This window comes from Marmota flaviventris, chromosome 3, assembly GCF_047511675.1.
Source record: "Marmota flaviventris isolate mMarFla1 chromosome 3, mMarFla1.hap1, whole genome shotgun sequence".
Lineage (NCBI taxonomy): Eukaryota > Metazoa > Chordata > Mammalia > Rodentia > Sciuridae > Marmota > Marmota flaviventris.
In genome coordinates this window covers 93,581,422-93,598,300 of record NC_092500.1, presented here as the reverse complement: position 1 = coordinate 93,598,300, position 16,879 = coordinate 93,581,422, and the positions used below count along the sequence as shown (strand labels likewise).

The 16,879-nt window shown below is 41.1% G+C and overlaps 1 protein-coding gene across 1 annotated transcript in view; it reads right to left on the bottom strand.

Annotated features, from left to right (window-relative positions):
- Nucleotides 1-4,950: 4,950 nt before the first annotated feature.
- Slc15a5 (solute carrier family 15 member 5) overlaps nt 4,951-16,879 on the bottom strand; it is a 94,467-nt gene continuing 82,538 nt past the window's right edge. The window contains exon 9 of the mRNA XM_027955913.1: nt 4,951-5,098. Coding sequence (XP_027811714.1) covers nt 4,951-5,098 — 148 coding nt within the window. The remainder of the gene's footprint in view (nt 5,099-16,879) is intronic.

The window sequence follows — 16,879 nt, the reverse complement described above, 5'->3', positions numbered from 1 at the left end:
ACAGTTGAAATCCATGTTTCCAGATGGCTACTGACTACACTCACATTTGATGTGTGCACTTTCCCCTCTGGCATTTCTGAAAGAGAACTCTTTCTCTTATTTTAAAATTCAGCATGTCCTCTCCACTCACTTTCTCATTTTACTTCGATAGATTGCTTGGGGGAAATTAAAACTGTTCTTGATGTTTTCTTGGTGGTATCTTAGATGATAAAACACCCTCCCCCGATTTTTGCTAAATTCCTGCCTCCCATGGATTTCATTCTTCTCCTTCTTTTTTTTTCCCCTGATAGAATCATAAAATTGTTGCCTTGCTCTTTGCATAAATGTCATGAAATATGTCCCTGACTTGCTGCTACCATGGTAATAGACACTTGTCGTAGGCTATTGACTCATTACTCTATTTACATGCGATTTGGTCACTTGTGGGTTGGCAGGCTTCAGAACAACCTGATTCTCAGCCAGTAAATGGATTCCAAACTGTCTGTGATGGATGATAGATTAGAGTTTGGGTGCTGTTATTATTTAATAGTAAGGTCTCTGAGTGGGCTAATGACAGTGCATCAACTGGGGAAATGATTCCGGGTATTGATTAGCATATATTTTACTATGGATGACCTTAGTGGGACACACAGCCAGAGAGAGGGACTGGGGAGTCTTGTCATCCAGATCCTTGAATGTCCTAGATCATTTTATACTTGGTGGAAAACAGGGCTGAAAGGATCCTGGGGAGTGCCTGTGTAGGTGCTAAGGAAACAGCCTTGTTGACCTCCACTTCCCATCTTGACTAATGATGACTGTTTTATGCAAGAAACAGATGGTTTACATTGAGATTTGTGGGACAATGGAAAAATACCCATCTAACAATTCTTAAGTAAATGTACCTGCTCACTGCTATAAAGAGTTGTGTCTTTGTGTATAAGTAAGAGACAAGTCATTATTTATGAAAGGGGAAGAAAGGGCACACCCAGGGAGTGTTGAGAGTCATCATTTTGATTCAGTAATTTTTCATGGAGTAAGTCATATTCTTATGTGTTGAGAGATAAATAATGAAATCCATTGTGCTAAGGTGTCTCCCTTAAAATTCCACTGAGCATATAATATCTAAAAAAAACTGTTGTAGACAAGAGTTATGCTGAGAGGCAGCTAGGTGGAGGGAACTAGCTCCCAGATTTTGCAGCTAGAGCCTTGTGCTCTGGCTTTGTCCACCCAGCTTGTATAACCTGTGGAATGTTTTTAACACCTTTGTGCTTCAGTTTCTTATCTATAAGGTGGAGCTAGTAATTGCACTTAACTCAGGGTTATTGTGATGGCTAAATGAGCTAAAATACCCAACAAGAAGAACTGCATCTCAGGCTTAGTATGTAGTATGAGAATTTTCACAACTACTAATTATATTTTGGAATACATATATTTCATTCAAATTGTTCTTTATCAAGGTACTTTGGAACCAACTGTAGCATGCCCAGGTCATTTTGATGAAAGGAGAGCTGAAAGAACAGTTTTGTGTTGGGACCCATCTCCGAATGTGGCCATTTTGAGTGGGTTTTCAATGGGGTGAATTCACAGGAGAATGGTGCCTGGCTCCAAAGGGCAAGGTGAGTGGGGGAAAAGAGACATTAGACAGATTATTTTTTTTAACGATTTTATTAGTGTCTCTCACTTTGATGTGATCTTTCTTCCCATTCTCGTTCCCTTTTGGATGATGTAGAGAGAGTTGCTTTGAAGTGGTTGCAGATGATCCAGTACTGGTGACATTATGAATGTTGTTTGTAGAAGGAGCTGGCCCTTGAGGGGCAGGCAGACCAAGGTTCAGGTCCTAACTGGGTCACCTGCTTTCTCTGTAACTCTTGATAAATCACTTACTGTCTCAGAGTTGCAATTTCTCATTTACCAAATGGGCATGCTAAAATGTGCCTGCCTCCCCGAGTGCTGGTGCTAATCAAACGTGATAATATGTGTGTGACAGCAACTTGTAAACTGTAAAGGGTGACATAGATATGAGCTGCTGTTATTAGTGATTCCTTTAATTTCCTTGCTCTCTACAAGCAGACCTGAATTTAGCAGCACCTGTGTGCTGTCATCACTTGGTAGCTGATTTTATTTGAAGCTTTTACTCATAAGCCCGTGACCAGTAATTGTACACTGGCTTCTCTTGCAGTAAAGATGGTATATGACCATTGCCGGATTGATCCAGGGGACCAATGCAGAAGCTCTGTTCTCATAGAACAAGGAATTCTGACAGTTTTCAGAAGAAGTTGTTCTCTCTCCTTCCATTTGTAAATCACATATTATTAATAGGAAACTTATTGGAATCATGAACTGTTTGGTGCTATTGTTACTCTGAGAGTTGATAAAACACTCAGAAACCAAGGGAATTAGAGGTTGGCCAGGGTGGAATGAATGCTATAAATCCAGATTACCTGAAGGGGATATGAGAGATAAGGGATTAAGCCGAGTACAGAGATAACAAGGGGGAAGTATCCAAAGAGCTTGGGGGAAAAAAAAAAAATCTCCCACCTTCCAGGAACAAATCTGAGTGTTATTTTGTGCTCTTAAGAAAAAAGTCACACTGATAGAAACATTTTCACTGATAAATTCATGTAATAAGAATATGTTTTTCGTCATTTTGTATGCACAGGCTCAATGCAGTAATTTTTGGCTGCATCGAAGTATTACAAGAAAAAAAGGAAGAGGAAAGAGATGTCACTGTCAGTTGTGGACAGGATCCCATGGGGTCAGACCTGTGCTCTGTGGGTCACAGAACACATTTTCAAAAATCTTGCCTTTCAGGTCTCACTCATGGACAGAAATAGAGCACAGAAGAAGCTTCTTAGAGAAGACTGCATTTTTCCAACCTTTCACCACCACTGAAAACTGGAGCAAATGAGTGGCTGGTATAGACCCTTGGCACCAAGTGGCTGGAGTAAATGGAACACTGCAGGGACACAGAACTTTGCCGCCACTGAGCATATTACCAGAGAAGTACAGTACGGAGCCCAGCAGGCTTCTGCAAACAACGCATCCCTTTAAGTTAATTGGTGTTATATAGAAGCTGAAATGCTCCGCTTATTTACAAAGCTACAGATTTATGTAAAGCAAAACCAATTACACTTAATGCCTAAACTATTCCAGGTGCTCAATGATAATGTTGCTAGGCACTAGAGAAGAAACTGCTGTGTGAATGCATCCTGTTCCGAATGGAAGCATGTGTAGTTACCGCAATTTAGCTAATCACAAGTGTCAACCCCAATGTGAGAATTCTAAGCTCTTTTGGTGTTTGCTTTGGGTCAACTTTATAATTCTGTAGATCTTTCATCTCAAAGGGCAAGTGAAAGCATAATGAGCACTTTTTTATTGTAAAAAAAATAAGAAATTAAGGTGATGAAGGCAAATTGGGGTGGGGGAGGGGGTAACAAAATAAGTCAGATTCTTTTTCTAAGAGGGAGTGAGACTGTTAGAGCTTCCCATTTGTACTGAGATGAGGTGTCCAGAGGTTTCTTGATCTTTTGGGTGTTCATTAAACCCAAATTGCAAACTTGGCATTTAACCTTTTGCAGTAAGGAAAGCTTCCAAGGCATATTAGGGGTCTGCCTCATTGCTTAGCCAGGGAACAAATGCTAAACAAAGAAGGATTCAAAAAGCAAGGAAAGAATTTATGCCTGCAAGAGTCTATTTGCTTGTCCTCAAAACAAACAAGCAAACAACAACAAAAAAATAATTTGAGTAAGAGAAACACCTGGTGCTTTACAGCTGCTCTTTTGCAATTAAAAATGCATATCATACCTAATCAAGTTGAATAAATCTTTTATTCTACAGATTTAAAATATTTTATGTATACACAGGGGAGGTGCTTAATTGCAGAATCATTTGCAATCAGCTGACAGACCCTCCTACTCTATCCAGCATGAACCATCCTGGAAAGCAGTGCCTCTCAAACTTTAGGGAGCATAAGAATGATTTGAGTGTTTTTGCCCACCAATTCCAGGACCTCAATCTGAAGAAGACGTGAATTAAAGCAGTCTGTCTAGGGCCAAGAAATATTTACCTGAAGCAGGCAGCCTTCAACCAAACTTTGATAAACACTGTGACAAAGAGGAGAGCCATTTTGATTAAAAGAAGGGTGTCCAAATTTCTTTGATTATTAAAAAAAAAAAGAAATCCTTTTGGAAGATGATTTTTCCAAATGCATTTGATTTGTAGTAGTGGAGACCAAATGATGTCATTTGGGTCAGGGAATCCCTGTAAGTGTCTCTACTTGGTTTGGTCATTTACCCTCCTCTCAGCACTCGTTTGACCTTCCATAAATTCTCTTTTCTTTAATCCTAATAAATTCTATCATCTATATTGATCTTTCAACTTCTTCAGTGTGTAGATAGTCTCTCTTTGTTAAAGACCTCATTTTAGCAACATTGATTTTGAATTCAGAGAAAATTTCCTTAAGTTTTATCTTGAAAGTGTTATATCAAGATCCAATATAGCAGAAAAACACATAAATTTTACTCAGTCTTATATAGTATATGGTCATAACACCTGAACAGCAATAAAGGCCTAAAAAATGTACTGAAAGAAAGAATATTAACATACTATTATTTTGCCTCTAATGACTTGTTAAAACTCTAAAAATATCTTACAGGTTGCTTTTAGTGGCTGAACCATCGTAAAAAGCTATAAAATATTATTGGCATATAGGAAATTGTCATTTTCTGATGAGAGGAATTATCTATACTTTGAAATTACTTTATTAATATTAATGCATAGCATGTTAATGCACAAGCATACTGGTTAACTTCTATAAGGGTCATAATTGTTTTTTAAATAAAGTACACAGATAATATTCATAGATTTGTTCTCCTACATATTATCTCTCATACTAAAATGCATACAAATGTTCAACTGAAGAAAAAAACAACAAATACTGTGTTCATAAGACAGGTAGAGTCAAATACAGTTTCATAGGGCTGTCTCCCAAAGATCAATACTTGAAGAAATTTCCAGTGTGCTGCCATAAAATTTCAGAGACTTTTCATGGAGGAGAAGTGTTTCTTCAAGATTACTTCCACTGATGTTCTGGGCATTAAAATGATTTAGATTACAATATCTAAAAAAGAAAGAAAGAAAGCTTTTCTTAGGACCAGATGTAGATGACTTGATAAATCATTTGCTTTCCTCCTGTACTTGTCTACCTTTTATGACGGGTTCGTAGATACTGGCACAACGGGATGATTATTTAAGAGTGCTGTTCACCAGAACAGTCTTTTTATAAAATGGCAGGAGGAGTTTTAGTACACGTTAAGGCTCTCATAAGGACCTTTAGGTGGTGCTCTCTCTTTTTTTTTTTTTAATTTTTTATTGTGGGTTGTTCAAAACATTACAAATTTCTTGACATATCATATTCCACACTTTGATTCAAGTGGGTTATGAACTCCCACCTTCACCCCATACACAGATTGCAGAATCACATCAGTTACACATCCATTGATTTACATATTGCCATACTAGTGTCTGTTGTGCTCCGCTGCCTTTCCCATCCTCCCCCCTCCCCCCTCCCCACCTCTCCCCTCCCCTCCCCTCCTCTCTACCCCCTCCACTGTATAACCCTGAGGGTCTCCTTCCATTACCATGCAATTTCCCTTCTCTCTCCCTTTCCCTCCCACCTCTCATCCCTGTTAAATGTTAATCTTCTTCTCCTGCTCTTCGTCCCTACTCTGATCTTAGTTACTCCCCTTATATCAAAGAAGACATTTGGCATTTGTTTTTTAGGGATTGGCTAGCTTCACTTAGCATAATCTGCTCTAATGCCATCCATTTCCCTGTAAATTCTATGATTTTGTCATTTTTTAATGCAGAGTAATACTCCATTGTGTATAAATGCCACATTTTTTTTTATCCATTCGTCTATTGAAGGGCATCTAGGTTGGTTCCACAATCTTGCTATTGTGAACTGTGCTGCTATGAACATCGATATAGCAGTGTCCCTGTAGCATGCTCTTTTTAGGTCTTTAGGGAATTGACCAAGAAGGGGAATAGCTGGGTCAAATGGTGGCTCCATTCCCAGCTTTCCAAGAAATCTCCATACTGCTTTCCAAATTGGCTGCACCAATCTGCAGTCCCACCAGCAATGTACAAGTGTACCCTTTTCCCCACATCCTCGCTAGCACTTGTTGTTGTTTGACTTCCTAATGGCTGCCAATCTTACTGGAGTGAGATGGTATCTTAGGGTGGTTTTGATTTGCATTTCTCTGACAGCTAGAGATGTTGAGCATTTTTTCATGTACTTGTTGATTGACTGTATGTCCTCCTCTGAGAAGTGTCTGTTCAGGTCCTTGGCCCATTTGTTGATTGGGTTGTTTGTTCTCTTATTGTCTAATTTTTTGAGTTCTTTGTGTACTCTGGATATTAGGGCTCTATCTGAAGTGTGAGGAGTAAAGATTTGTTCCCAGGGTGTAGGCTCCCTATTTACCTCTCTTATTGTTTCTTTTGCTGAGAAAAAACTTTTTAGTTTGAGTAAGTCCCATTCGTTGATTCTAGTTATTAACTTTTGTGCTATGGGTGTCCTATTGAGGAATTTGGAGCCCGACCCCACCAAATGTAGATCGTAGCCAACTTTTTCTTCTATCAGACGGCGTGTCTCTGATTTGATATCAAGCTCCTTGATCCATTTTGAATTAACTTTTGTGCATGGCGAGAGAAAGGGATTCAGTTTCATTTTGTTGCATATGGATTTCCAGTTTTCCCAGCACCATTTGTTGAAGATGCTATCCTTCCTCCATTGCATGCTTTTAGCCCCTTTATCAAATATAAGATAGTTGTAGTTTTGTGGATTGGTTTCTGTGTCCTCTATTCTGTACCATTGGTCCACCCGCCTGTTTTGGTACCAGTACCATGCTGTTTTTGTTACTATTGCTCTGTAGTATAGTTTGAAGTCTGGTATCACTATACCGCCTGATTCACACTTCCTGCTTAGCATTGTTTTTGCTATTCTGGGTCTTTTATTTTTCCATATGAATTTCATGATTGCTTTCTCTATTTCTACAAGAAATGCCATTGGGATTTTGATTGGCATTGCATTAAACCTATAGAGAACTTTTGGTAATATCGCCATTTTGATGATGTTAGTTCTGCCTATCCATGAACAGGGTATATTTTTCCATCTTCTAAGATCTTCTTCTATTTCTCTCTTTAGGGTTCTGTAGTTTTCATTGTATAAGTCTTTCACCTCTTTTGTTAGGTTGATTCCCAAGTATTTTATTTTTTTGAAGATATTTTGAATGGAGTGGTTGTCCTCATTTCCATTTCAGAGGATTTCTCGCTGATATACAGGAATGCCTTTGATTTATGCGTGTTGATTTTATATCCTGCCACTTTGCTGAATTCATTTATTAGCTCTAATAGTTTCTTTGTAGAGCCTTTTGGGTCTGCTAGGTATAGAATCATATCATCTGCAAATAGTGATAATTTAAGTTCTTCTTTTCCTATTTTTATGCCTTTAATTTCTTTCATCTGTCTAATTGCTCTGGCCAGTGTTTCAAGAACTATGTTGAACAGAAGTGGAGAGAGAGAGCATCCCTGTCTTGTTCCAGATTTTAGAGGGAATGCCTTCAGTTTTTCTCCATTCAGAATGATGCTAGCCTGAGGCTTAGCATAGATTGCTTTTACAATATTGAGGTATGTTCCTGTTATCCCTAGTTTTTCTAGAGTTTTGAACATAAAGGGATGCTGTACTTTGTCGAATGCTTTTTACGCATCTATCGAGATGATCATATGGTTCTTATTTTTAAGTCTATTGATGTGGTGAATAACATTTATTGATTTCCGTATATTGAACCAGCCTTGCATCCCAGGGATGAATCCTACTTGATCATGGCGTACAATTTTTTTGATATGTTTTTGTATCCGATTCACCATAATTTTATTGAGGATTTTTGCATCTAGGTTCATTAGAGATATTGGTCTGTAGTTTTCTTTCTTTGAAGTGTCTTTGTCTGGTTTAGGTATCAGGGTGATGTTGGCCTCATAGAATGAATTTGGAAGTTCTCCCTCCTTTTCTATTTCCTGAAGTAGCTTGAAAAGTATTGGTATTAGTTCTTCTTTAAAGGTTTTGTAAAATTCTGCTGTATACCCATCCGGTCCTGGGCTTTTCTTAGTTGGTAGTCTTTTTATGGTTTCTTCTATTTCCTCAATTGATATTGGTCTGTTTAGGTTTTCTATATCCTCCTGACTCAATCTGGGCAGATCATATGACTTAAGAAATTTATCTATGCCTTCACTATCTTCTAATTTATTGGAGTATAAGGATTCAAAATAGTTTTTGATTATCTTCTGTATTTCTGAAGTGTCTGTTGTGATATTGCCTTTTTCATCCCGTATGCTAGTAATTTGAGTTCTCTCTCTTCTTCTCTTCGCTAGCATGGCTAAGGGTCTGTCGATTTTGTTTATTTTTTCAAAGAACCAACTTTTAGTTTTGTCAATTTTTTCAATTGTTTCTTTTGTTTCGATTTCATTAATTTCAGCTCTGATTTTAATTATTTCTTGCCTTCTACTTCTTTTGCTGTTGTTTTGCTCTTCTTTTTCTAGGATTTTGAGATGAAGTATGAGATCATTTATTTGTTGGTTTTTTCTTTTTTTAAGGAATGAACTCCAAGCAATGAATTTTCCTCTTAGAACTGCTTTCAATGTGTCCCATAGATTCCGATATGTTGTGTCTGTGTTTTCATTTATCTCTAAGAATTTTTTAATTTCCTCCTTGATGTCTTCTATAACCCATTGATCATTCAGTAACCTATTGTTCATTCTCCAAGTGATGTATGCTTTTTCCTTCCTTCTTTTATCGTTGATTTTCAGTTTCATTCCATTATGATCAGATAAGATGCATGGTATTATCTCTACTCCTTTATATTGTCTAAGAGTTGCCCTGTGACATAATATATGATCTATTTTTGAGAAGGATCCATGTGCTGCTGAGAAAAAAGTGTAACTGCTTGATGTTGGGTGGTATACTCTATATATGTCAATTAGGTCTAGGTTATTAATAGTGTTATTGAGTTCTATAGTTTCCTTATTCAACTTTTGTTTGGAAGATCTGTCCAGTGGCGAGAGAGGTGTGTTGAAGTCTCCCATGATTATGGTATGGTGGTCTATTAGACTCTTGAACTTGAGAAGAGTTTGTTTGACGAACATAGCTGCACCATTGTTTGGGCCATAAATATTTATGATTGTTATGTCTTGTTGGTGTATGGTTCCCTTAAGCAGTATGTAGTGTCCCTCTTTATCCCTTTTGATTAACTTTGGCTTGAAATCTATTTTATTTGATATGAGTATGGACACTCCTGCTTGTTTCCGAAGTCCATATGAGTGATATGATTTTTCCCAACCTTTCACCTTCAGCCTATGTATGTCTTTTCCTATCAAATGCGTCTCCTGTAGGCAGCATATTGTTGGGTCTTGTTTTGTGATCCATTCTACTAGCCTGTGTCTCTTAATTGGTGAGTTTAAGCCATTAACATTTAGGGTTATTATTGAGATATGGGTTGTTCTTCCAGCCATATTTGTTTATTTCTGTTACTAAACATGGTTTGTTTTCCTCTTTGATTATTTTCCCCCCTTTACTGTCCTACCTCCCACTGTTGGTTTTCATTGTTATTTTCCATTTCCTCTTCCTGTAATGTTTTGCCAAGGATGTTTTGAAGAGATGGTTTTCTAGCTGCGAATTCTTTAAACTTTTGTTTATCGTGGAAGGTTTTAATTTCATCTTCCATCCTGAAGCTTAATTTCGCTGGATACACAATTCTTGGTTGGAACCCATTTTCTTTCAGTGTTTGAAATATGTTATTCCAGGATCTTCTAGCTTTCAGAGTCTGTGTTGAAAGATCAGCTGTTATCCTGATAGGCTTACCCCTAAATGTAATCTGCTTCCTTTCTCTTGTAGCTTTTAAAATTCTCTCCTTATTCTGTATGTTGGGCATCTTCATTATAATGTGTCTAGGTGTGGATCTCTTATGATTTTGCACATTCGGCATCCTGTAGGCTTCTAGGATTTGGGATTCTGTCTCATTCTTCAAGTCTGGGAAGTTTTCTCGTATTATTTCATTGAATAGACTGCTCATTCCTTTGGTTTGGAGCTCTGTACCTTCCTGTATCCCAATGACTCTTAAGTTTGGTCTCTTAATGTTATCCCATATTTCTTGGATGTTCTGCTCATGGTTTCTTAACAGTCTTGCTGAGCTGTCTATGTTCTTTTCCAGTTGAAATACTTTGTCTTCATTGTCTGATGTTCTATCTTCTAAGTGTTCTACTCTGCTGGTAGTATTCTCCATTGAGTTTTTAAGTTGGTTTATTGCTTCCTGCATTTCTAGGATTTCTGTTTGTTTGTTTTTTATAACCTCTATCTCCCTGTATAGTTGATCCTTTGCTTCCTGGATTTTTTTGCATAATTCATTGTCGAAGTGATCTTTCATTGTCTGATTTTGCTGTTTAATGTCTTCCTTGATACTCCAGATCGTCTGAAGCATGTATATCCTGAATTCTTTATCTGACATTCCATCTGCTGCAGATGTTACCTCTTCTAAAGTTGCGTTGACCTGCATTGCTTGTGGTCCTTTCTTTCCTTGTCTTTTCATACTGCTTGCGTATCTTTCCTGCAGGTGCGGTCGGCGGCTCTGCTCTCTCCTTATTCCAATTGGGGTGTCGTGGCTACCACGCCGGCAGGTCACTGGGCCTGTTCTGGGCGCTGGTGGCGGCTCTGTTCTGCCCCTACTCCAATTGGGGTGACGAGTGTACCATGCCGGCAGGCCACCGGGCCTGATCCGCCGGTCGGTTGCAGGTTTGCCTACCCTGCAGGCGCGGGCGGCGGCTCTACTCTGCCCCTACTCCAAATGGGGTGACGTGTCTGTCGTACCGGCAGGCCACTGGGCCTGTCCCGCTGGTCGGTCGCAGATCTGCCCACCTTTCGGGCACGGGTGGAGGCTCTGCTCTGCCCCTACTCCAATTGGGGTGTCGTGACTACCCCGCCTGCAGGACGCTGGGCCTGTTCCTGGCACGGGCGGCGACTCTGCTCTGCCCCTACTCCAATTAGGGTGGTGTGTGTACCACGCCGGCAGGCTCCTGGGCCTGATCCGCCGGTCTGTCGCAGGTCTGCCTACCTTGGAGGCGCGGGCGGCGGATCTGTCCTGCCCCTCCTACCACGCCTGTGGACCCCTGGGCCCGATCTGCAGGTTGGTCACAGGTCTGCTCACCCTGCGGGCACGGGTGGCGGTTCCGCTCCGCCCCCACTCCAATTGGGGTCACGTAGCCACCACACCGGCAGAGCCTGATCCGGGCGTGGGAGAAGGATCTGCTCTGCCCCTACTCCAGTTGGGGTGACGTGTGTACCACACTGGCAGGCCACTGGGCCTGACCCGCCAGGCTGTCACACGTCTGTTTACCTTGCAAGTGCGAACGGCGGCTCTGCCCTGCCCCTCCTACCACGCCCATGTACCACTGGGTCGCGGGTCTGCCCACCTTGCGGGTGCGGGTGGTGGCTCCGCTCCGCCCCCTCTCCAATTGGGGTCACGCGGTCACCACGCTGGCGAGCCGCTGGGCCTGCGCTGGCGGCGGCCCGGCTCCTCCCCTCTGGCTCGACGACAAATTGAGGAGACTCGGGTGTCTGTGCCTCACCCCCCCTACCAGGAGACCAACTGTTTCTGTCGCCGCTGGTATTGATGAAGTTCTCTCCTCCGCCGCTTTCTGATGACATCAGATCTCTGCCATGTTTTTATCCTATGCGAATGGCAGCATTTCGTTCCCCTTGCCGGGCAACCAAAGCAACGGGTGAGTCCTGACCGGCCCTCAGCAGGACCCGGACCGAGAAGCAGTTTCCGCGGGCTCCTAGCCCCGGGCCAGGGATGTTCCGGGAGCCGGAACTCGGCCGCTCCGTGCTCGGTGTAAGCTCCTATAAGGGTAGGCTCCAAGAAGCAGTCCCCGCGGGCTCAGTTCCGGGAGCCGGAATTCGGCCGCTTAGTGCTTGGTGTATGCTCTGATAGGAGCAGGGTCCAAGAAGCAGCCTCCGCAGGCTCCGCAGCTCTGGGCCAGGGTGGTTCCGGGAGCCGGAACTCGGCTGCCCCGCGCTCGGTGTTCGCTCCGATAAGATCAGGTTCTAAGAAGCACCCATGCACTGAACCCTAGCAATCTGTCTGCAAGCCGCAGGCGAATGGCAGCCTGAAATTACCTGTTCTATGGCTGAATGAGCTGCGGTCAGTCGAAAACAGGGATGGTGACGTCAGCTTTCCAACATGGTGGCTGCTGGCCTCCTCTGTGGTCTGACCGGTGTGGAGAACCGAGATGGACCGCTTCCTTCCCCCGTCTCGAACCCAAAATTCAGCCCTGAGTACGGTGCTTGCACGGCTGGCAGAAACTGCATCGCTGTATCCCTGCGTCGCTATCTCCTCGTTTCCCAGCGTGCGCTGCAGACTCTAGCTGCTGGGCGATTTGCTGAATAAGCAGTGTTACCCTCCGTGCGACAAACCTCTCGCGTTTGAGTCCCCGTAGCCGATCCTCGTGCGATGGAAATCCTTCCTCCAGGTTCCGGAGCACCCCACTATTGGTGGAAATTCCTAACAAGATAGCCTTTAGCCGTCCTGACTTGTCATACTCCCACACAGTGAAGCAGCACACGGGGGCAATGCACTCCCCTCGCCGCCATCTTCCCTCTCCAGATGGTGCTCTCTTATAACCTGCACTGAGTCCCTTCAATGCTGCCAGTGAGACTGTGGAACCCTGTTGACCTTATGGATTTGGCATTTAACATTTTGCAGCAAGGGAAAAAGTTGCCTGCATCCATAAAGACTTATGAGATGCACTGAGGACTTGTAGATATGGTGTTGAGACTATTTGACTATTTTAGACCATTGTCAAAGAAGGGATCCATAACTATATTTCTAGAATGTTCACTCTTCCACCCTCAACTCCTTGCCTTTCCTGAGTGTCTTGTAAATACCAGACACCATGCCAGGGAGGTATGGAATCATCCCCACATCACAGATTGGAAAGCTGAAGTTCTTAGGGCTAAATAGATTTTTTAGGGTTTATATAAATAGCAGTAGGCAAAGCCTGGCTTTAAAACCATTACTTGATTATTTTAAATCCTCGACTTTTTCTATGGCATGCTGGTCCTAAAATTATCTAAAATTATCCACTGTATTCCTAGTGCCTAGACCAGGACTTAATATGCTGCTGATGTTCAATAAATATTTATCCAAAAAACAAAGAAATATAATCTAGAAGTTCAATTTTATCAAATATACATAGGATTACCAAGACCAAGACCAAACAGAAGATCGATTTTTGATACTAGAAGGTTTCAGAAGCTAATTGTACCTTTGTTTCCTTCTCAATATATTGCTAAAAATAACTTCAGGAGAACGAATACCACCTGAATAACTGATTATTTCTCTCTGATTTATGTTGCTTTCAATAATTGTTACAGGTTATGCACAGATAATTACTTGTTATCATTGACAAAATAAGGGCAGCAATAGCACCTTTAGATGTATTTTACAACACTGGAGGGACAGTGGCATTGTTATAAAAATCAATGCTCTCTTGCCCCTTGCCCCCAAACACCTTTATTTTTATTTTAGCATCCAATATGGGATACATTTTTACATTAAGCACATTAAGTATATTTACCTAATATTACTTTTCAGCAGGGAAAAGACATTTCATCTGCTTCATTCCTTCACCCCCAAACAGGCTAGCTTCAAGTATAACATGTAACCACTGCACTGTATCAGATGTGATTGAAGAGAACTCTAATATAGATAGCAGGAGGCCAGAGGCTGTTTTCCCTTTGTCTTTGGTTTTGGTTCATGTAAGAGGTAATTCTGGTCTGACATTCATGATAATTTCTAACTGTATTCTGCTGGGGATTTGAGGTGATGTCCCAGTGACCCTGACAAACTTACTTGGGTTTTAGGATTAACACTAGGTTTGTATCCCATGGATATATGTGGGAGGAGCACCTTTTGGTACTAATACAGACCTAAGGTCACCTGAATATTAGTAAGGATGTTGTTTCATAATTAATTCACTAACTTCAGTAGGACTGCTCTGTTTTTGATAGATTTGCCACAATTACCTGGCTCTGAACAGGTAAATCCTTGGATTTGATAAAAATTGGATTGTGATAGGAAGTGTCCTGAGATCAATCCTGACTTATAAACAACATATTTCAATAATACTGTCCCTGGGACTGCTGGGAGCCATTAGCCAAGTAGGTATGACAATTTCCTTGCCAGCGTACCCCATGTTGCAGTGACATTGAATGTAGGTGACCTTGCTCAAGGACCAAGGTGGATTAGGGCGTTCCCAGTTTAGGTTCCAGGTTTAAGGTTTAAGATTATTCCTGCTGGGAATAGGGTGTATCCTGCTGCCTGAGTTCCCCTTGAGTTCTCAGGGGATTCAGACAGTATATTTTGGAGATAGAAGCCCAGTGGATGTGGATTTAGGCAGAGAACGTGGATTTGGGCAGAGAACGTGGATTTCCCCAGAACGTGTTTGTAGACGGCTGGTGTGAGTTCGGGAATAAAGAGTTGCTGTTTGAATCTACAAGCTGTGTGGTGGCTCATGATTGTGTGCCCAGCCAGACTGCGGCATGGGACATGGTGAATCTCCTCATTCTTTGCATCCTCTGATTCATTAGTGCTTGACAATAATAGTATAGAAATAAGTTGGAACCATGCCCTCCTCACTGTGGACACTCATCTCACCCCCTTCCATTCCGTAGGGCTCTTGGCTAACTTCTGACTTGGTCTGTGCAATCACAAAGGCCAATAGGTCCCCAGGGAAGTGCATGCTTTCACACTGACATAGTTGGTTCTACCTATTACTCTTTGAGCCAAATTTTCTGCATTCTCCTTTCTTCTTGTGCAACATCCATTCTTTTCCTGTGGGGCTGCTGATCAACAAGTGGCAATGAGTGTCGTTACTTTAATTAAAGGGACTAGTTTTCCCCCAACAGACAAGAGTTAGGGGTTATCACCCTTGTCTGGTACTTAGAAGGAGTTCCTATACTCTTAGGAGTATAGGAGAATGGGCTTTGGAGACAATCAAATTTGTGTTTGAGTTACTTTATTAATATTAATGCATAGCATGTTAATGCACAAGCATACTGGTTAACTTCTAGAAGGGTCATAATTGTTTTTTAAATAAAGTACACAGATAATATTCATAGATTTGTTCTCTTACATATTATCTCTCATACTAAAATGCATAAAAATGTCCAACTGAAGAGTATGAGAATGTGGTAAATTTGATTATTTGTCTTTGCATTTTAGTTTTTGTATTTACACAGTGGTAAGATCTATGTGACAGGGAGGTGTTGGAAATTAAATGAAGTTGTTTGTATGTATATAGCATGCTAAGACACCATATGCTTGATACATGGAAAATTAATTGTCCTTCATTCTTTGTTTTCTACTTTCTCCCCTCCTCCCCTCCCTCTCCTTTCCTCCTCCTCCTCCTTTTCTTCTTCTTCTCTCTTTTAACCACACCCCACCCCCATCTCTTCCCTAAAAATATGTAGGAGAAAAGAAAGTAGACAAGAGATGGAGGTGATCTTGAAAGAATTCGATTTATTTTTGAATAAACTCTACATTATTACTTAGTACTTTAATGTTAGTTCCTCCAATCTCCAGTGCCCGGTATATTTTTATTCTTATCTCCTTCTCTATCTCTCAATTCCTTCCAGGAATTCATTTGTTGAACAATCACACTTGAATATTTTAATTTGAGCACTCATGTTAGCTTCATGTAGGCTGGTACTTTGCTTGGTTTAACTCTGTTTCTCTGATACATGGAACAATGCTTATCATTTTGGTTTAATGCATGAATGGATGAGTAAATCCCTGGGCTAGTAGATTCTGATTCCAGTGCAAGTTCTATCTGAACTGAGTCCAAAATCATGGTCCTCTTTGTCACACCTCAGTATAGGTCTAGGAGAAGAATAAAAGGGAGGAAGAGGGGATCATAAGGCTAAGTCTGAGTCTATTATTATTATTATTGCTAACATTTTACATAACAGCTGTATGGACCAATTACTATTCTTTCTGTTTCTATTTTACAAACAAAGAAGCCCAGGCTTAGAGAGGTTAAACAGTTCCTGAAGTTCATACAGCTGATAAGTTGTGGAAGTGGATCTAACTAAGCTGACTCTGGAAACCACCTTCTAAACCACTTCATGGAAGACAAGGTCAAATCGTATAGAAGGGTAAAGAATGAGAATTTGAGAGACAGTGCAGATTTGTGTGAGTTGACAGATGGACATTCCTAATGAGTTTGGAGAGGTGGATGAAGAGGAAAGAGACTTTGCCTTCAATTTCAGTTTCCATTACTGAATCTGGTTTGCTGCAAAGCTGAGGAAATTCCTGTCAGATCTTTCTGTAACCCTCAGATTCTCTGATTTCATTTTCAATCTAAAAATGAGACTGGCACTTAAGGAAATTATATATTCTGGAAGAACAATTTGAGAACTCATATACTTTGGAGGGTAAGAAATGCAGAAATCTAGGGAGCCTTAGGCTTTTAGTTTTGCTGCCCATTCCACCTTGCATGGGGTTTAAGTACCTCTCACCCTGGACCATGAGCTCCACGAGAGCAGAAGCATGGACGTTATTCTATGAGCATTCATTCCCTTACTGGCTTTGCATCACTCGGTTGACTATATTACCTCCATGAAGCTAATGTTCCCAAAGAGATTTAGGAATGAAGGATTTAGGCAAGGGAGAAGTGATGACAAGTGAGATAATTTATGACTCAATAGATAAATGGAGGAAAGTAAGGAAAGTGCTTAGTTCCTGCTATATGGCAGACATTGTGCTTAACCCATTTACAAAATTCATTTCCCTAA